Source organism: Cydia fagiglandana, chromosome 6, assembly GCF_963556715.1.
Source record: "Cydia fagiglandana chromosome 6, ilCydFagi1.1, whole genome shotgun sequence".
Taxonomy (NCBI): Eukaryota; Metazoa; Arthropoda; class Insecta; order Lepidoptera; family Tortricidae; genus Cydia; species Cydia fagiglandana.
In genome coordinates, this window is record NC_085937.1 from 10,841,005 (window position 1) to 10,865,872 (window position 24,868).

The window sequence follows — 24,868 nt, forward strand, 5'->3', positions numbered from 1 at the left end:
AGGGGGAAAAAGGGGCACCATACTTGAAATTAAAAAAAAAATTTTGTACACATTTGCCACCTCCTACAGGTATGGCATTATGAGATTTCCATTTATGATCACACAGAAAGTCTTGAAAAAAAATTTCAAGATGGTACAAATCGTTTAGCAATAAAAAAAAATAACTCCCTTGCGGCGGTATGGCGGCCATTTGGAACCATCCGAAAAGTATGGCATGGTGATGTCCATGAATGGCTGATCGACGATGATCACCTGTGCAAAAATTAGCTTGGCACAAATGATTGAATTGTTTTTTTTTAATTAATGTGTTCGCCTCAGTATGGCGGGCTGTAAGTCACACCGGAGAAGTATGGCATTACGCTACCGCCTACTTCTTTTTTATGGACTATCGGAAAATACGAGGATTTTTGTGGAACAAATCGTTCGACACTCGTATTTTATCCGACACGTTCGACTAACGCCAACGCGATTGTGCCGCCGGTACCAGCGCTATGACCATCATTTTTATTTCGTTCATTACGTACTTAGACCCCTGACGAACCGCCATACTGGTACAAATGACCCAGTAAAATGTGTCACTATCTCCCGGTCTATCGGGTTTCAAAGGTATCGTTACTACTGGGCCGGTGTACTTTCCTAAACCAGACTGAAAAACTTCTTTATATTTTTCCAGTAAAGTATCTATACCTTCATCCTCCAATTTCACGTTATATACTCCCTGGATATCTATCTTTAACTCTGGAAACCAATCACGGCCCATCAGATCTGGCCCGTTACCTCTCGCGATCAGCAAGTTTAATTTTTTATGTATATTCTTAAACCTTACATCAACTGCCGCTTCACCTAACAACTCCACCTGATTCTTAGTCCAGGTTGTTAACCTAACTCTTGACTCATCCAACCTTGGCAAGTTCCCATTCCAAATTTTCCTCGCTGTACTTTCTCTCAACATAGTAAATGCAGCTCCAGAATCGACTTCCAAATTTACTAGTCGACCATTTAATTGCACACTTGCATAAAAAGGATCCACTTTGTTCGACACTAAATTACACAAAACATCCTCATACAATCCATTAAAACGACTTGATTCTTTTGACTTACTTTTGTCTCGTGTATCCGAACATACCTCTGCAATATGGCCCTGTTTTTTACACACATAGCACCGACTATATCTGAACCTACAGAAATTTCCGTGCCTTTTGCCACACCGCCAACAATCCTTGCTCGGTTCCAACGGTTTCGCTTTAATTTTATTAACCTCCATTGGCTCGTCACCGCTTGTACCAGTAGGCGCCACGCTAGAGGTCGCTACCGTCGCTGGCGCCGTCATGACTATCACTCCGGCATCCGCCGTTTCAGCCGTTAACGCCAATTTTACCGCTTGATCAAAAGTTAATGTTGTCTGCTGCAACAGTTGTTTCTGCATCTCTTTATCACGAATGCCACATACTAACCGGTCGCGCAACGTGCGATCCAAATCGGTAAAATTGCACTCTATAGCCAATTTACGCAAACTAGCCACGTACTCTTTTATATTTTCACTGCTCGATTGACACCTCATATGAAACTTATACGATTACACTATTTCATTTTGTTTTGGATTAAAATGATCGTCTAACGCGGACCTTACAGTTGTATAGGTTATGTCCGCGATCTTTTTCGGTGAAATTAACGACTCAACTAGATCATATAAATCACGACCACAAACCGCAAAGAAATTCGCTTTTTTTAACTCGTCCGTTTGAATACTATTCGCGAGCAAACAATATTCGAACCTATTCACGTAATTTTTCCAATTGTCTTTGTCCATATGAAATTCACTAAATTTTACCGACATTTTATTCATCACAGTTAAAACACACTTTTAAACATTCAAACACTATGTTTAAAGCACTTTTAGCGTATTCCCGAATTAAATCCCGTCGCCAGAATGTTACGTACGTGTGCTGGCTTGCTAGCTAGAACCGAACTGGGGGTACCCGCAGATCTTCTCATCTACCCACATGTCAATATATAACAGATAGATTATTCCTCGTACATCTCCTACAAGGTCCCGTTTATCCATCTCTCCGGTCGAGGTTATAACAACAAACGGAGACATCTTTACGCTTGTCTAATATAGTTTTAATTTCCACCAGTTCAAGCAGCTGATGCTGAAATTCGACCCCGAGGAGGAGGAGGACGAGGAGTTCACGCCGGGCGGCGCGGCGGCGGCGGGGGGAGCGGCGGCGGGAGGGGCGGGGGCCGGCGCCGGCGCCGCGCCCGCGCCCGCCGCGCCGCCGCCGCCCGCGCCCCCCGCGCCGCCGCCCGCCACCTAGCGCGCCCGCCCCGCGCCGGCGCCAGGACAGTGATCAGTGCCGTGCCCGTGCCTGCGTCCGTGGACTTTAACGAATAGAGACGATTAGACTCGCGCGGCCCCGTCGGGGAGGCCCGAGAGATTGATTAATTTATTGCGTTCGGAAGTGCGGCCGGCCCGGACGCGGCGCCGCGCCGGCGCGTGTACGGCCCCCGGCGCCGGCGCCGCCGCCCGCCCCGCCGCCCGCCCCCGGCGCGCCCGGCGATCTTAAATCTTTGCGTAAGTTATATCTGAGAAACTCGATTTTGTTTATATTAAAAGTCTTGTGTGTAGATAATTTTTATGAAGAATATAAAGTATATGTACCTCCCGGACTTGAGTTTCTTGACCGTAGTCTTAACTGTTGTTCCACTAGATTCGATATTGTTTGTCGGTAGGCGGCGGCGAATTCTAATATTTAAGATCGAGGGTCGATTATAAATGTATCCGTCGATCCGTTTTAATAAAGCACGCCAACCGTGCTATACGTTTTAAAACTCGAGTCCATGTAACGAGTGACCTAGCGATGTTGACGAGGACGCTGCAATAATTGCATTTCTTATGATTAAGAAGACATTAAAGTTCCAAGGCTAGATTTTTACAAATATTATTTTTTATATTTACAACCCTGTTTATTATTCAAAGATTTTATAGCGAGACGCTTACAAATATCACACTTGAGTAAATAAATGTAAAATATAGTACATATCGTATATAAATTTCACGAACGACACATAAATTTGAAAGGGGACTCCTAGCAGGAAATCTTGTTGGCCCTCTCCTCGGAGATGGCGAACTTGTTGCAGAGGAAGAAGATGAGGTTTTCCTTGGTGGGTTTGACCTTGCCCTCCGCCACGAGCCGCTTCAGGTTGCGCAGGCGCTGCTTGTGCGGATACTCGCCGCCTGGTTTTGTACCCTGGTAAAAATAATAAACATTTAAATATACCGCCTATTTTTAAAGTTGGTTAAAAACGGAACTGTTTTGGCCATTAAACGCATTTGCTATCGATGGTCAAAGATTCGGTTATAGGCGATCTTTAAATTTTGTTTTCCTTGACGTAGCTCTATTTTCGACTTCATAGCAGATATTCAACTATAAATCTGGCACGCTTGTTGTTTATCAATCTTTCACATTCTTCTGTCGTCAAGCCAGCATTTGACGATCTCTAAAGCATTGCAACTTATAATTAATTATAATCAATAACTCGATAATTGACATTTAAGGTGCTATTCTCAAGGACGTTAAAAAATTCATAAACGTGTTAACTTCCAGAAATTGTATTTCGTTTTAAGTACATACCGTCAACTTTTATCGCTATTCACTCCGTTTGACGGTACCTTATTGGAGTGGCTACGAATTGGGAGTCCGTAGGTCAATGTCAAAAAACATATATGATATAGGTAGACGGTAGTAGGTGGTACTAATGATCTTTCCGGATGCGGCGACTGTGTGCCAGCGAGATAGTGCTAAAGTGGCTGCTTTTGCTTTTTTCAGATAGTCCAGTAAATAAGGGATATCAGTGAACAAATCCCCCTATAATGGCAAATACAGCTCCCATAGAAAGAACATAGTGAAAATGAGCTACCACATAATAAGTATCATGAAGGGTAACATCAATTGATGAATTTGCTAGGATGACACCTGTTAGTCCTCCTACTGTAAATAAAAATACAAATCCTAATCTTCATAATATAGATGGACTATAATTAATTTGAGTAGATAGTCCAGTAAATAAGGGATATCAGTGAACAAATCCCCCTATAATGGCAAATACAGCTCCCATAGAAAGAACATAGTGAAAATGAGCTACCACATAATAAGTATCATGAAGGGTAACATCAATTGATGAATTTGCTAGGATGACACCTGTTAGTCCTCCTACTGTAAATAAAAATACAAATCCTAATCTTCATAATATAGATGGACTATAATTAATTTGAGTACCGTGAAGAGTAGCTAATCAACTAAAAATTTTAAAATATCGACCGAGAAGAACAATCGCACCTCATCAGCGTTCGGTGAGTAGTCGGGTGGCGGGATGCCGATAATGGAGCTGTCCCACATGACGGGGTGCCAGGGGCGGCGCACCGGCTGCGGCGGCGGCGCGGCGGCCACCGGCGGCCGCAGCGGCAGCGACTTCACGTCCACGTACTGCTCTTCCTCGAACTCTTCCTCCTGCGCCGCTTCGATGGCCGGAACCTCCTCACTGCCTTCCCGGCTCATAGTGGTGCTGAGGATACAACAGGCAACAGCTGTCTTTAGATCAAGTTCATCAATCAAGACAAACCTACTAGTTAAACAGATCTTAACAATAAAAGTTATCATTGTTAATATAGAATTTATAGAAAGGAAAGCTAACTCCAACTTGAGTTACCGAACAGATAATAACAGTTAGTGTACTGTACTCCATAGAACTTTACTACAAATAGACAGAAAAATCTACAGACCATTTTAGCATGACACTCATTGTCGTACGTCGTACGCGTGACTCCACTTCAAGCCGCACTTGCTAAACAGTTTGGAGAACCTAATCTAACCTAACCTAACCTAAAGCTTTTCAACTGTATATATATGTATACAGTATGTTTTCTTTTTTTCAAAAATTAGTACCTACTCTTTTTATGGCCAGTCCCACGAAATCGCAAAAAAAAAATTGTCGACCCATACAAAACTGACTGACAGTTTTTTCCCAAGTTAAGGGATATGACCCATAACTTTTCTGCTATGGCTAAATATTGAAAATACTTGCTGTTGTGCAATTCATATAACAATTTAATTCAAGAAATCCTTGATAAATAAATTAATACATAATATGAATGTCCATATTGTAATTCGGAGTTTTGTTGTAGCTTTGTACATATATAAATATGAAAAATTCAGAACACATATGGGGAAGGTGGAGAAAAAATACGAGTACTGTAACCATTTGCATTTCGGGTTCCGTCTATTTGGCATAACTTTCGTGAGCCGAAACGCATCTGGCATAACCTATTTCGCAGAAATGTATTTCGACGAATGTTAAATTTGCAGAAAGCTTCAGTTTGTATAATATGCAATAGGCCGAATGTTTGCAAGTCCGAATCTTAAATAGACTACTATTATTTTGGCCGACTTTTGATACGAATAATTTTATTTTGCGTTTGTTTAAATGTCCGAAATGTGATTTGCATAATCTGTTTAGCATAATAGGATTTAGGCGAATATTTACATCGCAGAAAACGTATTTCGATTCTTTCTATTTGGTATAACTTGTATGATCTAAAACGCATCTGTCATAAGCTACATTTAGCAGAATGGCACATAGCATTAGCGCCTGCGCTTTGCTACGCAAGGGCGAAGGGGCTGCTATGCCCGTAGCGCCGGAGCAGATGCGGAGCCCAACAAAAAAACTGTTGCTAGAAAAGTGGGTTAGGTTAGGTTAGAACTGCGACCCCACGGAAACAATCTATTGCCAGAAAAGTGGGTTAAGTTAGATCTGCGACCCCACGAAAACAAACTGTTGCCAGAAAAGTGGGTTAGGTTAGGTTAGAACTGCAACCCCACGAAAACAAACTGTTGCCAGAAAAGTGGGTTAGGTTAGGTTAGAACTGCGACCCCACGAAAACAAACTGTTGCCAGAAAAGTGGGTTAGGTTAGGTTAGAACTGCGACCCCACGAAAACCAACTGTTGCCAGAAAAGTGGGTTAGGTTAGGTTAGAACTGCGATCCCACGAAAACAAACTGTTGCCAGAAAAGTGGGTTAGGTTAGGTTAGAACTGCGACCTCACGAAAACAAACTGTTGCTAGAAAAGTGGGTTAGGTTAGGTTAGAACTGCGACCCCACGAAAATAAACTGTTGCCAAAAAAGTGGGTTAGGTTAGGTTAGAACTGCGACCCCACGAAAACAAACTGTTGCCAGAAAAGTGGGTTAGGTTAGGTTAGAACTGCGACCCCCAAGAAAACGAACTGTTGCCAGAAAAGTGGGTTAGGTTAAGTTAGAACTGCGACCCCATGAAAACAAACTGTTGTTATTCGGCGAAATGAAATTATGAGAAATAATAGTTGCGAGTTGCGAAACATTCGGCGAATTAATTTCAGCCAAAAAATATTGGGCCTACAACATATATGATTCTCGCAAGTATGCAAAACATTTCTATGCCATAAGATTTTATGCTTGGAGTACATTATGCTTAATGGCGAATTATGCTAAAATAAATTATTACAAATAAAATTATGCGAAATGAAACAGATACCAGGTCTCGATTCGGACATTAAAATTATGCCAAAAGACACTTCGATCAATAAAAATTATGCGTAGAGCACGTATGCGCAACAATCCAGTACCAAGTGAGTTTATGCTAACAGTATATTATGCCTAAAGTTATTATGCACAATAGAATTATTACAAAAAAAAATATGCCAAAGATAGGGGAACCATTATGAACTGAAATTTAATAGCCAAATCTGACTTCAGCAGCATTTAGGTTAACCTACTTTCAGTAAAGTAAACAAAAAGTGTTAGTCGTTGTTGCATGCCTACATTGATGAGATCAAGGCAAACAACGAAATTTTTACAAGATTCACTGAAATAACAGAAAACGTAATTCAAACGTCATGATGAAGCTTTAATAAGATCTGCGCATTTAGGCACCGGTTTTTTTACATACTATAATTACTTGGCAACATATCAAAAACATTTTTATGAGACTACTGCAATTCATCGCCATACATTAGGTAGGTTACACGAAGTAGGTTTAGGTAGGTATAGTAGATCTATTTTTTCACAGTACGAATTAGGCCCACTTGGGGGCCACCCACCAACCCGGGGTTAAGCGGTTAAACCGTTAACCTAATGTCAAATTTTACTGGTAACCATGGTAACTCTAGGTTTAACCGGTTAACCCCGGGTTAGTAGAATGGTGCAAGTGGGCCTTATTGGTTAAGATGACCGAGACATTAATACAGGTACTAGGGAGGGTGAAACTCTGAGTTATATTTATTTATCATGCATGTTTTAGGTAAACTGTTTTTTTAACATAATGTCTTATTATGTATTATTTTGTTTGTTAATCATTTACCACTTACTGTAATGACGTTCAGAACCACAATCCTCGGTTATCACAAAGCAAAACGTCCGCCGCTCAAAACATGCGCTGCCCAATACCAATTTTATTATTGGCTTTCAATCTCAAGCAGTTTTATTTATATTCGCAGTACAGTGTGCCGGCGCACGGACGGTTCACGACTGAATTAATTACTTTCTCCCCAGTGTGTTTGTGATCTGGCAAAACAGTTCCTTCATGACGATAACTTGGACAATTCCCAGTAAAATAGGAACATTAAAACCATTATTGACATCTGGGACGCTGGCCGAAATCCGTGCCAACAATTCAAGATACAATGACGCCTGGTAGTTTCCATTTGGTTCATGCCTATATGTAGCTATATGAATGAACGTGATTGCTACGGGAATAACCTAATACTACTGGTAAATTGATTAGGTAGGTACTTAATGTTCGATTTATTTGTGTGCACCTATTCCTTCAGCATGGAAATAGACCAAATTATTATAGGCTTCATACCTGGGTAGAGTAGTTAAGACAGAAAATACATTACATTCACAAGTTTCAATATCTGACTTTAGAGAACGTATTTATTTATTATTTAGCCATAAACTGGGATCGTAAAACTTCTCACTTACAATTGCATAAAAAAGCAAGGGTGAAAAAGATCCGCGTAAGCGAATTCTATGTAATTCATGGTCCTTCTAGCCGGATTGAACAATACTAGACATTCAAGAACTCCGGTTGGAGGGCCATGCCTGGATGCGTGTGTATCAAAATCTAACGGGGGTGTTAAAAAGTTGGACAGTTAACATAATGAGAAATAAAACCACAGTAAACATAACAATAACATAGTCATTTTATTTCAAAAAAATCTAAAACTAGTTAACAATGAACAATCCATGAATATAAAAATATGTATCACCACAAAATTTTTTTTGAGTAATTATTTAACCATCGAGTAAACCAACCATTAATTAACCATCATTAATACGAAAATGTAAATTTCCTAAAGCGACAATTGTTGGACTTTGATATAAGAACACATTTAACAACTTTCTATTTTTATATCTATCTTGCTGGTTTTGTTTTTATTTGAAATTTCACGCCTGATTTGCTGCGTCGACAAGCATGGCAAACAGTGAAATCTTAGTTTGATTACGCAACAAGTACCTGTTACCTTCTGTTTAGGCTTTATCAAAAACGGTGTTGACAACGGTCACGCTCTACTAACACTGTATTAGCAAATAATTTCAGCCTTAATCTCCTATGCGCCTGCGACAATTTCATCGAACGAAGCTTCATGCTCCGACCTCGCTAACATGAATTCAGGCAAGGTGACGCCTAAAGCAGCACTGTAACGAGGCATAGTTTCCGCCCAATATGCTGCTTTCGAATCGGCGCCTGCGAACTCTTCAGGCCCCAATTCAGTCTCGTCGGCGATTTCGGCGGCAGCTTCTGCCTCAGCGTCCACGCTCCTTCTCAGCCGGCGCGCAGCGGTCGGCTGCGGCGCCGACGCGGCCGCCGCAGGCACGGCGCTGGCGACCGCCGCGACCGGGCTGGTAGCGGCAGCGGTCGGTGTGGCTTGGCTTGCTTTTTTCCGTTTTAGTTTTTTTCCATATCCGGTATTAGCCACCACATATGCGGCAGATTTCTGTGTAGGAGTTGCGTTGGCAGCTACAACTTTACTCTCGGCGCCTTCGCTTGTAGTTACAGCAACCGGGGGTACGGGGGGTTGTGATTGAAATTCTTTGAGTTCCTGATATGCTAGATGACTCCTTTTTGGTGCCGATTCAGATACGAACATGCACTCTTCATTTTTCAAACCATTCTTATCGACGCATTGGAAGCAGGTCATGCCGTTTTTATGAACTTGTTTACAAGACGATCTATCCTTTTTCTTGAATTCAGCTAATACGTGCTCAACGTCTTTTTTGGGCTCGTTATCAGTGTAGAACTCAGGCAAAGCTTGCTTGTAGTTATAAGGTTTCACTAGCGGGTCAGCTTTTTCTTCGGAGCTTTCGTCGCTTGCAGCGCGTAGTTTTTCGCTCGGTGTGGGTTGAGAGCTGTGCACATAATAAGCTTTATATTTCTCTTTTGTATCGTCTTCTTCACTTTCTTCCTTGGGTGCTTTTAATTTGGCGTATTCTTCGGAGGGCTTATCATCCTCTTTCGCTGCTTCATATTTTGCTGATTTCTCATCTTTTTGGCCCTCTGGCTCGTCGGGTTCGTCATTACTGTCGAACTTTTTTTCTTTCGAGTAAGCATATTTATTATTTTTTGGCTCCGCAACATAAGAGCAGGATTCGTAGTTTCCTCCAGTTTTAGGATCCTTGCACACATTGCATGTCATTCCATCTCTGTCGACTTGTTTGCAATTTCCAGGGTTTTGTTTTATCTCAGCTGCTTGCTTTTCTGACAATTCCTTGATGCGTTCGTATTCCTTGTGGTCGTAGCCAGAATCGTAACCTCCATAAGGGTATTCGTAATCCTTGTTGGGGTCCTTTTCTTCTTTGTACGCACTGCTGTAGGCTCCACTGTCAAACGCTTTCGGTCTGGAGATGTACTCAGATTTATAGTTATAGGGGTCATCTTCTTCATCGTCGTCTGCGCTTTTTCTTAATTTTTCCCTTCTGTGTTCTCCCGTGTATCGCCGCAAGCGGGGCGGTCCTGCAATATAACCATTGGGCTTATAGTTTTGTTCGGCTTCAGGGTTTTCTAACAGTTCTTCCTTGCGGTATTTAAGCGGGTGAGCTACTTCTAAATTTTTTACGGCGGGTTTAAAATATGCTGCTACTGTAGGATTCTGTTTTAAAGCAGATAGGATCTCTCCTTGTTCGTCTTCCTCGGGCTTGTAGACTTTGTAGTCGGCATCGTGTATCTGTCTAATGTCGTATTGTGCTAAAGCCGGTTGGCGGTAGGCCGCCGAGTGCTGCACGGGGGCCCGCGGTGCCGGCTGCGCCACGAGCTGCGCCGGTTTCGGTGGAGGAAGGAAACTTTGGCTAGCAATCGGATTGAAACCGAAATTTTCAGCAGCGAAAGTCCTATCTTGAGGGGCTACCCGTCTTTGCAAGGAGTCGAGAGAACTACTGACGACTGAGTCAAACAAGTGGGGGTACTGGCTCGTGTCTAGTTTAAGCAAAGCTGCGGCAACGGGATTTGAAGCCAGGCCTGAAAAAACCATATCGTTAAAGATTTGGTTGTTAATTTGCAAGCCATAATATCTAATTGTTAAAAATTACTTAAAAGACAAAGAAAATGCGGCTTACTAACCAGAGTTATCGATGGCGAAAATCGGAGAAAAATCCAAAGGTTGAACGAACCCTTTTTCGTTATCTTCGCTGGCGAGCACTGCTTGACATATCGTCCAAATCAACAACTGCAAATAAAATTAATGGAAAATTAAATCACTGAACTTAATCTTTACTTTTCGTTAAAAAAGATATCACGATTCATACCAGACTTCCGAGTCTAGACATTTTAGAGATGGGTTAAACCCAAGTGAGAACCCTAGACGTCTACTACTCCTCGCTAGTTCGAGCTGCTTTTCTGGTTCTGCTTGGAATGAAAGTAACGCGCCAATATTACAAAGACAAGGTTTTATAGGCGTGAATATTGCGCAGGTGAAAGATCGGTGCAACCGAGAGCGCGCGCTCGAGCGTATCTCGGCACAATGTCCGCTTACTCCATCGGCGGGTCATGACCTGCCGATGGGGCGCCGGGGTGCAAGCTCTCCCAGATATCCACGGGGGTCCTACTCAGCGTTTCGCAAACGTTTTGCTCACGGGTTGCTCGGAGCGTTCTCCCATAAGCAGCTAGCATGCACGCAAAACTACCTACGATACGAGTTATGCAATAAAGAGAAAGAAAGTGATTTAGATCAGTTCTGTTTTGTAAGTTTACTTCAACTTCATGAATCCTGTGTAAGTAGATTTTGTTTATTATGTTACGCTTGACCTCAAAGTTACCGTATCCTAGTGTTTGATAGCCTAAGGGCTGATTTAGACGGCGCGCGTACTCGCTTGCGATTTTAGTTACATTGCGGACTGTTGGTTACATCCAATTCAACCAACCGATTAAAACCCGCAATGTAATGAAACTCTCATGCGAGTTCTCGCATCGTCTAAATAAGCCCTAATTCTAATAGTTGACTTGGCAGCCCATTTTCTATTGTTGAGACTTAAGATTGAAGTTGCCACATACACCACTATTGGTACATACTTAGTATACTTACTAGCCAAAATTTCTTAAAAGAAAGTCAATTATTTATGTTTTATCCCTTTCTTATAAATAAAGTCAACATTACAGATTAGGACAAACGATAATTATCTATTTTTAAAGGTTTGTTTTGTCGAAGTACAGTCTAGCTATTAAGGTAAGTTAAGTACTCAGTAGGATGTAGGTACATTGTACATATGTAGACCTACGTCAGGGTATTAAATATCGACACTGGCAAAGTGCCAAAAATGTATATGGGAATCTTTATGTATCGAGATTAAGGTCGTGTATACAAATTTTTGGTTCTTTGCCCGTGTCGATATTGAATACCCTGACGGACCTATATCCTACATACATCCTACTGAGTATAAGTCAGACCGTAAAAAGTCTGCAGCGATTTTAATAGCCGACGCAGTGCAAGTGTCATTTTAAACGTCAAACTTGTATGAAATTATGACGTATAAACAACACTTACGCTGCGTGGGCTATCAAATCCGCTGCAGACTTTTATTGGTGCGACTATACCTACTTAATTTACCATACAGGAGGCATTTCATAGAGATTGTAGTCATTGGTTTTATTTTTAATGTTTTTTTTTTATTAGCCTGTAGAAGTGTCCCACAGCTGGGCAAAGGCCTCCCATCTTTCCCGCCATTTGGTCCTATCCGATGCACACTCCCGCCACTCTTTACAAAATGTGTCAAGGTCGTCCCGCCATCTCCGTTTTGGTCTTCCTCTGCTCCGAGATCCGCCCTGTGGGACCCAGTCTGTAGCTAATTTGGTCCAGCGCTGCGGGTGCATTCGGCAGATGTGCCCTGCCCAATCCCACTTTAGCTTGGCGGCCTTCCTGCCCACATCGCCCACATCCACAATGCCGGTTTTGGAACGCAGTTCGGTGTTTCTAACACAGTCTGCTGCGTTCCATTGCTCTTTGGCGAACCTTGAGTCTAGACTTTTCAGCTTCAGTTTGAGACCATGTTTGGGCGCCGTAGGATAGGCAGGATACATTTTTAATGTAGGTCAAGAGAAATCTAGAGCAGCCCAACTGAAGAAGTAGGGAAGAAGACCACAGCAAAAAGAGTTTTGATATTTTGGTTCCGCTTGCGAGACCTCTCGAAGATGCATATATTGCTTGCATTTGTCACTATGTTAGATACAGGCCACTTGCATCACAGGACAGGTTAATAGGTAGGCTTCATTATACTTACCTATCCCGTCGAATGATGATCCCTATGTGCAGGTTCATTTTAAGTATATAGAGTACCTGGGTTTCACGGAAAGGAACTGTCATCGCTAGGTATGAAGTAGGGAGTCGGTAAAGCGTTCGTAACACCAGTTGCAAGTGTCTATTTGGTCTATACGCTGCAATGAACGGTTACGATAGACACAGATATTTGCCCTCCTTATGGTATAAGTAAGTATGTATTTTAATGAAATAATCGAAACATTATTTAAATTTACATTACATTTATTTTATAAATAGGTAAATAATTCACACACAATCACAGTTCATACATTCAATAAATGCATCGACGCCAAGGTTAAGGCAAATAAATTTTATACCACTAGAGAGAGATGCAACGGATAATTGTTTGGCCGGATACCGGATATTCGGCCAAACCATCGGCCGAATATCCGGTATCCGGCCCCCGAATATTCGGCCAGCGGAACTATACCTACATTTCGGTTTTACAGGTGACCATTCTGCAGATTCTAGGTTCGAAATGAGTGTGCATGCAAGTCAAGAGGAATGTTTAAATTCTTTTAAAATTAATAAACACGTACGATTATGATCAAGACTGTTTCTTAAATCCAATTAGTTTACTCCGAAATCAAGCATTTTTACTATCCGGTATCAGGCCGGATTGTAGGTCACTATCCAGTATCTGGCCAGATATTAAAATCATGACCGGATACCGGGATAGTAACCGAATACCCGGTGCATCTCTACTACTTAATGTAATCTGGTAATAAATTAAATACGTTTCATAGATAAATTTTAGTCGATCAGATCACGCGCTCTCCTGTAGTTTCTGAAGAAGCTGTTGACTGGCTCTGCTGTTATCATTCTTCAATGTCATTAACATGGATTTCTGAAAAAAAGTATGATCAGTCAGGGCAAGTGGCAAATGCGCTGCGAGTTTAATGACGCTTTAAGGGTTTCACCAGCGGTCGGCAACCTTTTAGCAGCCAAGGGCCACATAGTAGGTAACGAAGTTGACGCGGGCCGCACTTTGTTAATATTGATGACTAGACTAGACATTGTCGTTTGTCAATATTACATACAAAAACAAAAATAGACAGGGAGGCTCGCGAGCCGCAAGGGACAGGTTCGGGGGCCGCAGGTTGCCGACCACTGATGCGAGTTTCATTACATTGCGGGTTTTGATCGGGCGGTTGAATTGAACGTAGCCAACAGTCCGCAATGTAACTAAAATCGCATGCTAGTTCGCACGCCGTCTAAATCAGCCCTAACGCTCGAAGATTAGTCCAGCTATGTAAGATGTGCTAGCAATAAACGCCAGGGTGAGTAAAGAACGAAACACGACTGTCTCTATCACACTAATATGGAATAGTAATAGAGAAAGATAACTACGACGCTACAAAGAGTGAACGATTGGCACCTTGTCTCCGCACTCTGAACTGCGTACGAATCTCACGGATGTTATGGGGTTGTCTATGTTTTAATTTGTTATGTTGTGTGTACCGCAAAGCAGCTATATGTAAATCACACTCGAAAAGCTGATCTGTTCTAGATTTTTTTTTCGGGAGATAGTGTGTAGGTATACACACTAAACTTTTATTAAGGTACTCTTGAGTACAATGTTATTTAATACGTAAACGAGCAATGGTTTTGATTAGCAGCAGTGTTGTGATATAATTTAGAAAGAGAGACCTACACAGAATTTTATAAAATGTAATAAGACGGTAAACAAAATTTTAAACATCAAGATTCATATTCTGCTAAACATACTTACAGAAAGCCTTTGATTCGTATCCTGTAATTTTTGCGACAGCATCCATAAATTAGCTGCCAGGTTAGCCATCGAGCTATCGTCCAGGTCACCTCGTCGCACTACTCTCCAGAACACTTCGAGCGCCAGGTCGTGCTGCTTCCGTGTCTCCTTGGCGTCGCCCAGCGCTTTCAACACGACGAGGAGCTCTTGGCATATGTTGGTGGAATACTTTTCGATGCTGTCTATGTACTCGGCCTCAGATCCGTATAACTTGTCATTGGATAGTACTAAAACAGAGAAACAAGACGATTTTCAAGGTAAATAATGATATCATGCCACTTTACACAAAGGAAGGCCCCTACGATACGAGATTCGAAGTGGCAGAAGAACATTCTGCCGCACTCTAAATTTAATTCTAATAGTATTTTCAAAAAGTTGAAAAGTATGTAGGTACTGTCAATGCGTTCACGACACCATTTACATAAAATAGGTCCCTTTGCCTATACCGTTATGATTCAAGTTAGAGTGCGACTGTGTTGTATATCTCTATGGCTACACTGGATTCTTTACAAATCATAAACTGGTACAGCCAAGGTATAAAATATAGAAACGGACAAAGTGCCAAAAATATGTATACACAACCTTATTGTCCGTACACTAAGTTAGTATGTATATATATTTGCCACTTTATCCGTATCGATTTTTATACCTTGATTGTACAAAAAAATTACTAACGTTTACCAACCTCCTTCTATGCCGTAAGCGTAAGTTTCACGAGTCATTTCACAGAGCAGATCGAGCGTGCGCAGAAGTGACATGTAATACACCGGGTCGGTCTTCCTCCAGTGGATTCTCTCCATGGTTTTGATGAAACCACTCAGTATGTAAGCTTTCACACTGCTGTCCATGTTGTCCTAGAAAATATACACGCCACTTTGAACGACAATCGACAATTTGGTAATATAGAGCGGGTGTGGACTGTAGAGGGCAGTACCGGCTTATTGGCGTAAAGTTCCAATTTTCTAACATTCAGAGGGTCTACCGTAAAAACGAATTTTCATTATAAAAATATATATATAATATATTTTAAATATATTTTTATAATATGTATGCTAGTTTTAAGGTATTTATGTATGGGCCACTAGTTGCCTGAAATAAAGATTTTCATTTCATTTCATTATCTGCCTCTATCGCTCGAATATGCAAGAGTGATAGAGAGGAGAGGCAGATAACGATGTTTTGATTTTCTCGGGTGGCCCTCTGGGTCACAGACTTTCTAACTGTAGATGACAACTTGATAATAAGTTGGTAGCGATTTTGATAGCCCAGACCGTGCAAGTGTTATTTTAAACGTAACTTCTATGAAACAATGAAGTTTAAATAACGCACTGTCTGGGCTATTAAAATCGCTGTCAACTTAGTTTGGTCTAACTTTAGCTTAGCCTAGAAAAAGTACGTAAATTGATAAACCCATTACCACAATTAACATCACCCATTTCATCTTAGTCGTGTATCAACATAATTCTTATTTGATGTGCCTCTTACCGGCATTATGAGAAGAGTAGAGAGGAAGTCACTGATCAGACAGCTAACTTTAAAGTGGGTCATCTTCTTTTGACCATCCTCCATGATGAATTCGGGAATGTCTGGTATTAAACTGATGAGCGCTTTGAAATTTGCTTCCGCTGAAAATATATTAAAACCCCAAGTAAAATATACAAACGCTATACCTATATCTAAAGAAACCTAGCGGATGACCATACTTTTCAAATTGCTTAATTAATAAGTTGTAACTCAACATTGACGTAGTCTTACGTCACAACCAGGGTGTCAAACCTGTGGATTTATTACAAACATTTTTAACTCTGACGCAATAATAGGGGTGTTTTACGTTTGACGCCAAATGTCTTTCTCTGTGTTTGTCTGTGGCATCGTAGCTCTCAAACGGATGGACCGATTTCGATGCGGTTTTTTTACGTGAAAGCGAGTTTCCTTGCGGTGGTTCACATAGCTATGTTTGATAAAAATCGATCCAGCGGTTTCAAGAGTAACCCCTTTCCCAAAATGATATACATACTTAAGGCATAAACTGATTAGCGTAAGGGGTTTAATTCATGTGATAGAGAGAACGAAGCGTTTGCGGTTGGCCTTCTGATTTTGCTGGATGTACCATCAGATATATACGTAGGAGCGGCCAAGGAATTCACAAAATCTGAACACGCATTCTAACGCCTTGACAATAGAGGCGTGTTCAGATATTTGTGAGCACCATGGCCGCTCAGATATAACTGATGGCGACTGTACAGACCTTGTCCGACGCAGTTATTGAGCAGCGCCGCCTGCCCGGACAGCAGGTAGAGCTGCGCGCGCGCGAGCGGGCAGTGCAGCGACGGCACCGTCACGAAGCAGTACGCGGCGCATGCTCGCTGCAGCCAGCCGCGCCCGCCAGCCGTGCTGCGCGCGCCCAGCGCGTTGACACACTGCCGACAAACCATCACCGTTATTTTTAAACAAAAATGAATGGAAACGGAACTTGTTTAAGAGTATAGGATAGGCTGTTGTCTTGTGTAACATTAGACCTATTTCTATAAATCAATCTGCACAAAATTTAAGCCAAAACAACCGTCATAAGACAACTATTATAAGCTTGGACGGTTATTTGATGCGCACCTAGCTGTAAAACTTACTATTAGAAGTATTAGAACAAATTATTTTCAGAAAATATTTTAATTTGTTTTTATTTCAAGTAGAAACACTACTATATAAATTATAAACTGAAATAAATGTCATATACTAAAGAAGTGACCAAGGTGTCCAGTGCCCCAGGTTGGCAGGCAGGCAGTAGAGGGTGAAACGCCTGGGTGGGTTTAGTAGGTAGGGCCAAATTCTCATTCAGGGCAGCAAGCAGCAGGTGGGTGGTAGGGTGCAGGGTGGGTGATTCCAGCCTAGGGCACTGGAGACCTTGGTCACTTTTTTTTAGTAAGTATATGACATTTATTTCAGTTTATTATTAAACTTACGTGAACGAGTGCCATCAGCACGGCGTCCAGCTTGATGAAGGCGGCGCGGCTCTCGACGTAGAAGTTGAGCTGCTGCTCCGCGTCGTCGTGGCTCACGGCCTGCACGTACTTCGTGATCAGCTCCGCGCACACCTTCACCTCGTCTTCCACTGTCACGGCGCTGCAAACACGATCTCTTTATAATGTCCTTCTTGTATTGGGTCCTGAAGAAAGGCCAGGTCAAGAGCACCTTAAACCGGCGAGCGTGTATGAGGAATGTTATGAAAGTGAAGGAACCGAAAGAGGTATGTCAGGATCGTAGCAAGTGGAAATCCGTGGTCTCTGCCTACCCCTCCGGGAAATAGGCGTGATTATATGTATGTTGTATTAGGACGAATCAGGTGAAATCAAATCAACAAAGGTCCAAAAACATATTTAACCTTTTGAAGGCCACAGACTGCAATTGACATCAACGCAAAATTGTGACGACTCCCAAGACGGCATTTGACGTCGATCGTTTTTTGATGAAAATCTAATGACAAACACCCCACTTTTAGGTTGGCATTATTTATTTACAAAACTAAATTTTACCCCCGTGGCGTCAGTGGCACGGCAAATGGATGCGCCGTTTGGCGTTCAAAAGGTTAAGGTTGGTATTCCATCCAAAAGCTTGGTCCAATGTGTATTTGCGTCTCACATTTTGCTTAATGAGAGAGTGAGATGCAATACACATTGGACAAGTGAAATACAATCCTTACGGACCTAATACAAAATAAAGTGTTCTTTAAATTTCAATTAAAAAAACTGTCTATTCTTGAAAAACGTGTTAAAATACAAAGATGAAATTGTTATGATGTTAAAACTTTACTTATGCTATTTATGTAAACTGTAAAGTACCTGTCTTCTTTTTAGTTTTTTTTCTGTTTCTTACTTGATAGACTCGTGGAGTATACAGCAGAGGCGCATTAAGCTCCCGATGACGATGGGGTCCTCTATCTGCACCAATTTGTACTTGGCAAAGAATATAGACAGAACCGTTTTGGCCATCATTGTGCGAGCGTTGGACGTTTGTACGAGCTCCACAAGCGGCATGAAAGCGTCCTGCAAAGAAATATCTAATTAATTAGGTACGAGTATCCTTGCAAAGATTCATTGATTGTGTGGAAAGTATAAGATAAATTCGTCGCTGAAATTTTTTTTTGCTAACTAGGGGGCACAATTTTTGCTTTGACTCTTCACATCGAACATAGTAAGTAAATCATTGGCAGGTACGTCATACGGTTCATATTGTTACCTAGTACCTAAGTCAAAGATTAGATTTGATTCTTGGTAGGATGTCGACCTTATTTCAAGTAAACAAGGCTCAAACTATTGATGTACCTAGTGACTATTAAATTTCTTGTTTAATTTTCTCTATAGTTCTACATATTAATAAAACGAATCTATAGCGTAAGTTACCATCAAAAATAGCTCCTCGACGTCTGGTATCGAGTTCAACATCCGCCGAACAACAAATTGGAAGCTTCCAGAGAACTCATCGGCGGGCTTCCCGCATTTGATCATGTACCTGATGGTCCCGCGGAGGATGATGTTAACGTGCTGCGTCTGAAAAATTAAACATTTTTTGCAGATTTCCAAATTAATAAGAGTGTGAGTATACTAATGTCAAAAAGAACTAGGTACATACCTACTTAGGGCGGCAAGTATTACAATCCTATGAGGTACAGAACATTACGGCCCAAAGAATCTGTAATTTACTGGATGTTGCATTAGTAATGAACTTTAAAGGGCCGTCACAATAGATCAATGCAATGGTCGATGCGACACTCAAGCCCCATACCACCCCAGTAATAATAATAGTAAAGCTATACCTAGGTGACTTTTGGGGACTCATACCTATCTGTTGAAGAAAAGTAGAAACGTCATAATTCTGCTCTGAGTGAGAAGACACAAGGTAGTGCATTCAGACTAGATTTACGATGACGTGACGTTCAGATGGTTAAAAACAATTTTACCGTCTTATACATAGGGTTCAAATTCATTTATCTCATCTGGAGATTACACTTATCAAAAATACTACTTTGGCCACGGATATTCGAACGTCCTATACGACCCAAAAGGCTTTTCTTATAAATGGCTATTATTTATGATATTGAACCTTATAGATTAGAGGTCAGAGTTGCGTTTTAAACGGACTTCACTTAAGAGTTTGTTGCCTTTTATTAAGAAGCTTATTTCAAGTTAGGGCTGTGCAAACACACAAAGTCTAAACACTTACTGATAGATGCATGCAAGCAAACTGTAGCCAAGGAGCCAGCACGTGAAGGAAGTTGGTGGTCGACTTCATGTTGTTGGCGATCTTCCACCACGTTTGTATCAGCGACTCGGACGCCACCTGGTGGTAGCTGGCGGCGGCGCACAGGTGCTCGCCCAAGGCCGTCAGGATTTCGCTTAGCATTACTTTGCATCATAGGAAAGGAAAATATTTTTAGTCTACTATAAATATTACTAGGCAACACAACATCGACAAAACCCTAATGATGACGTAATGCGTGGTACTGTACTCGTATTGGCCCTAAGACACTGGCCGCATTGTATGGCTATAGTTCGTTTTTTTAGCATTAGAAATTAGGTAAACAATCTTGATGTGTCTTTTAATTGAAAAACACATTTTAAAAATAAGTTACGGCAAATATGTAACAATTATGAATCTAATACGATCATTTATATTCTTCTGCTTTCATCAGTAATAGTTTTTGAATTTTAAAAAGCGTTTTTCAATTAAAAGACATGTCAAAATCGCTTACCTTCTTGCAAGTTCTTTCTAATGCTAAAAAAAACGAACTATAGACGTAGACTCTGGTAGAAATAGAAAATAATATATTGTCAACAATAAATAAAAAATGTGATTTTTGAGGAAAATACTGAAATTTAGCGAAGATCAAAAGTAATAAATATGGGCTTTAGTCTTAAGTAAATAATATTCTGAATTGTAGGTAAATAGTCCTAATATATTAACGAGTACGTGTACGCAAAACGATACACTAAACATACCCATTTTCTCTGCGGAACTCTGTATCATTTCCAATATTTCTGTAGATTTCTTATTAACGCTTGTAGAATCAAAAGCCGAAACCAGACAGTACAGTAATAACTCACTGAAAATATAAATTAAATAAATATGTTATACTTTACACGATACTAGGTAGTGTACTCTATAAAAAAATATTTATGTAAAAATATTCATACTTATTTTCCATGTTCTCGCACTTTTGTAGCAAGTCCTCTAATAGAGTTAGCTTGCATTTGTTGGAGTTGACAGTCCCATACATTAACCAGTCAACAGCTGGCACATACAGGCTCAAGTACCTGTCAAGAGTCAATAACTGGACTTCATATTTTTTTCGAATGGCTGGTTGAAAAATCTGAAATGAGATTTAAGAAATATACCAACTGAAACACACCCAACTTGTTAGTAGAAAAAGGCGCGAAATTCAATATGGGAAGTCAACACTGCTCGCCTACATTTTTTTAATTTGCCGTCTTTTTCTACTGACAAGGTCATTGTGCCAGAGTTTAAATACCTAATTATTAATAAAAGTGTAAGTTTTCCGAAAAGCTCACTAATTTATGACATAATTACCTGTTGATATTCCTCAAGAAATTCTTTCAAATTGCTATAAAAGAATTCCTCACATTCATTCCCCAGTAAACTAGAAGCAACTTTGCAGAGGTAGAGCCTCAGGTAGGTAGCAACCAATGGATTGCCTATGCCTCTGATCATTTTAGTGAGTCTGGCAATGGCGGGCTTTATTTCGTCTTTGGCAATAAATGTGTAGCACTTTAGTAAAGCCATTTCCATGTACAACCTGGGCAGCAGCTCTCTTATTGAAGCCATTTTGAATAGCCAATTCTGACATGTTTCCTTGGCTGCATCAGGAACCTCAGTGGGGTCAATATCTTGGTCTTTTTTTGTCACTTTGGCGCTATGAAAAGACAGTAAATAATTAAATATACTTGTAAGAATTATTAAAACAAAATAATAAATTAATGAAGACTATTATTATCACAAATTTGAATCTTTTCGCTAAGACATTAAAGATGTTATTTGTCGAACATGATTTGAACACACGTTATAAGGTAGAAGTACTAGTTCGCAACGCTGCACTAGTATTCAACATGGGCACTTTATGTCAAGACAGAAAAATCTGCGCCATTCAAATTTAACCTATATTACTTAATATCGTGAGAGAAAACTTACCCATAGCTCCGCTCTTTGAGTCTAGCAAACACTAGATTACCAAATGTGTCTAAAATATCAGTAATCAATACAAACTTGCTGGGATAGAATTGCATTACATTCACGTCAGATAATAATTTAGAACATTGAATCGCGATTTTGAATGCTTTGACGCGTTGTTCAGTAGCCCATGCCTAAAATATGAAAAAAGAAACAAATAGAAAAAAATTATACAGTATAACAAAGCTTTTATGAAATAGACCTATTGGAAGTGGCTGATTGGTGAGCTTCAGATGGTTTCCAAAATACCATTCGGTTGTAAAACATACACAATCCTGTGTGTGTCCAATTTAAGTCATATCAAACATATTGATGCATGTCTAAATAATACAATAATTAAATTAAAACTTATTTGCTGGTGTCAACCCTGCTAGTCATGGCGATGTGTGCCCGCTAGGTGGGCTCTTTGGCGTAGCCTGTTGTCATCTATGTCTACCAAGAGCAACCTCATGGGTTGTCTGGCATGTAAGCAAAAGCTACGAGCGCCCACTACGTGGAGTCCTGGCATTGACTGTTTATTTATTTTTTTATACCTTTTTGATTTCTTCATTCAGTACATTGATTTTGGTGACAAATTCCTGCTGTGATAAACCCATTGTTTTTCGCACAGTGTCTTCATCAAAGTCATCCAACTGTTCAAGCCTGTGCTTTACTTTCTCATTCAAATTGGAAACCTGGCGAATAAGAGCTGAAAAAGAACTAACTTAAAAGAACAAAAAAAAAAGAAGTGAAAATTAGTCATGTGAAGTGCACGTAATAAAAAACCTAACCTAGGGTGTCACCGGCAGCAGGCACAGGCTCAAGCTGCAAGGACATTTATAATTAAGCTCTTGTGATGTGAAGGCTCATTGTGAGCCCCACAAGATAACACTATAAACCTAATGGTCTCTATACCAGATATAAATATGAACATTAATAATATTATATACCTTTTTCGCCACCTGGTAGAAAACTGCTGATAATAGTCAATTTTTCTCCAGTAGTATATTTGTTGAGAATAACGGCACGCCTGGATGTCCATGCCTTAGAATAATTTATACTGCCATCAGATACTTCCACAGGTAGTGACTCCTAAAAATTTTGCACATTTTTCTTATTATTTGATTAATTACAACATTTTATTAATAGCTGTATTACTGTAGTTTTCTTTGTATAGTTAGTCAATAACTACTCAATAAGGTAAATTGCTCAAAGTCAACAAGTATGTGGCAATGGGGTAGGGAAGTAGAGGGGTTAATGTCACAAGCCCTTATTCCAAGTGTGTGTCAGCATAGCTAGGATTCTGTAAATATAATAAACCAATCAACTACATCAAAATATAAATTTGTCAAAGGCAGAGATACTATAGTTATGACATTGGTTGATTTGTTCTATTACAGAATTTAATTATGCCATCTGACCTCCTCCATTATTAAACAAATTTCAGCTCAAGCAGAAACTCGGTACCTAGCAAGTAATACAAATCAGAAAGTTTGTAAAAGAAAATGAAAGACAGGAATAATAGAATATACATACTATAGTTAGTTTTTGCTAGCATTAGAAAGAACTTGCAAGAAGGTAAGCGATCTTGACATGTCTTTTTATTTGAAAAACGTAATCGTAATTGTTACATATTTGCCGTAATTTATTTTTAAAATGTGTTTTTCAATTAAAAGACACATCAAGATTGTTTACCTTATTTCTAATTCTAAAAAATATGAACTATAATATAAAAGAAAAAGAACTACCTCCAATTTACTAATGGAACTGATATATTTTGAAAATTTTACCTCGGCCAAGTCCATTTGCTCAAATCTAAGTAGTGGATCAACCTCTTCAAATGCAGAACTCCATTTATTCAAGTTTTCCATAAAGCTTGTACTTGAACTTATTTTCTGAAATAATTCAAATGTGGGATAAAACCAATGTTTAATTTACGTTAAACCTTATTCTTGTGTCATTCTATTTATAAATAGAAAATGTGGATTGTATGAATGACTATCTCCAGATAGTTAAGTGTTACTTACTGCTGTTACAATATTCGATTTAAGTGGATGATTAGTTACTTCAAATTTAGGGTATTCATGTTTAACACTTTTACGATTTTTCTTTGAACACCTGTAATAAGTAAAAATAAATTTTAATTTGATTTAAAACAGTAATTACTTACACCATTTTAAAATATATAAACAAAACAATCGTATAAGTATCAGCTAAGAGGGCTTAAGAGGTTTTTTAAAATAATTTTAGATTAAGATAATCTTACCATTCGTAGTAACTAGGCATATTGAAAGATTTTATTAACTTTTAATTGCTATAAAATATTAGGATAACAAAAACTTCTATATATTCACGCCTCCTATTTGTATTTCTTGCTTGAGATCAGCTGTCAAGAGTGTCAAGAATGTCATGTCATGTCATCTCCCATTAAATAATATCGTTTTTTTATCACAATACTTAAGCATTTATTGCGACAGAACTTGGATATAACCAAGACATAACGTGCAGTTACAGTATAGTACAAAAACAATAATTATAAATTTAAGTTTACACGAACGTGATATAATATTAAATATAAAGAAGAAAACTTAAAAAAAAACCTGTTTCAGCATTTTATAGTCTTCCTCCCGAAATGTAGGGAAATATCGAAATGTATTCAGGTCACTCGTGCGATTCGCGCACGAGTGTGAATGTGGGGGGGATGAATGGCCTACTGTGAGCGAGCACAGAAGTTTGGAATCTTTCTCTGTCACTCTAAGTGTGTGGAGGGGGCTTTAATTGAATGGATTAAAAGAGAAAAATGCCCACAATTTGCGCCTTGCGTTCGCAGCTTCGCGCACGAGTGTGAAGGGGGCTTTAATTGTTTGGATTTAAAGCATAAAATGGGTATATTTTTGCCTGAAATAAAGAATTTGATTGAAAATGCCCACAATTTGCGACTTTCAGCGTTCGTGGTCGGTAGCCAGACAAGGCGGGAGAAAGGGCTTCACTTACCTTGCAACAAACGGTTTTTTTTCCCAAGCAAATTAACCCGAAT

General features: G+C 40.0%; 4 protein-coding genes across 5 annotated transcripts in view; 1 reads left to right on the forward strand and 3 right to left on the reverse strand.

Moving 5' to 3' along the window:
- The window catches only part of LOC134665508 (nipped-B-like protein), a 36,353-nt gene extending 33,763 nt beyond the window's left edge, over nt 1–2,590 (forward strand). The window contains exons 28-29 of the mRNA XM_063522483.1: nt 2,139–2,266; nt 2,464–2,590. Of these exons, the coding sequence (XP_063378553.1) occupies nt 2,139–2,266; nt 2,464–2,590 (255 nt within the window). The remainder of the gene's footprint in view (nt 1–2,138; nt 2,267–2,463) is intronic.
- Nucleotides 2,591–2,930: 340 nt separating this feature from the next.
- LOC134665196 (uncharacterized) lies at nt 2,931–7,594 on the reverse strand. The gene is made up of 3 exons (XM_063522062.1): nt 7,401–7,594; nt 4,341–4,566; nt 2,931–3,251 (listed from the first exon to the last, which is right to left on the reverse strand). The coding sequence occupies exons 2-3, from the start codon at nt 4,557–4,559 to the stop codon at nt 3,090–3,092; spliced, it is 381 nt and encodes a 126-aa protein (XP_063378132.1). The 5' UTR covers nt 4,560–4,566; nt 7,401–7,594; the 3' UTR covers nt 2,931–3,089.
- Nucleotides 7,595–8,452: 858 nt separating this feature from the next.
- LOC134665195 (uncharacterized) lies at nt 8,453–11,077 on the reverse strand. Its single transcript, XM_063522061.1, has 3 exons — nt 10,837–11,077; nt 10,652–10,757; nt 8,453–10,549 (listed from the first exon to the last, which is right to left on the reverse strand). Exons 1-3 carry the CDS (start codon nt 10,855–10,857, stop codon nt 8,646–8,648), a joined length of 2,031 nt encoding a protein of 676 aa, XP_063378131.1. The 5' UTR covers nt 10,858–11,077; the 3' UTR covers nt 8,453–8,645.
- A 1,971-nt stretch (nt 11,078–13,048) lies between these two features.
- Nucleotides 13,049–24,212, reverse strand: LOC134665198 (VPS35 endosomal protein-sorting factor-like). Of its 2 annotated transcripts, none has more exons than XM_063522065.1 (18): nt 24,098–24,212; nt 23,859–23,949; nt 23,622–23,726; nt 22,782–22,923; nt 22,386–22,540; nt 21,814–21,986; nt 21,196–21,538; nt 20,802–20,977; nt 20,607–20,710; nt 19,831–20,012; nt 19,011–19,157; nt 18,484–18,653; nt 17,574–17,733; nt 16,862–17,033; nt 16,099–16,238; nt 15,299–15,467; nt 14,575–14,840; nt 13,049–13,689 (listed from the first exon to the last, which is right to left on the reverse strand). In XM_063522065.1, the coding sequence occupies exons 1-18, from the start codon at nt 24,115–24,117 to the stop codon at nt 13,609–13,611; spliced, it is 2,796 nt and encodes a 931-aa protein (XP_063378135.1). In that variant the 5' UTR covers nt 24,118–24,212; the 3' UTR covers nt 13,049–13,608. The 2 variants fall into 2 exon arrangements, with proteins under 2 accessions (XP_063378135.1, XP_063378134.1); XM_063522064.1 differs by having other exon boundaries at nt 22,386–22,555.
- Between the last annotated feature and the right edge of the window lie 656 nt (nt 24,213–24,868).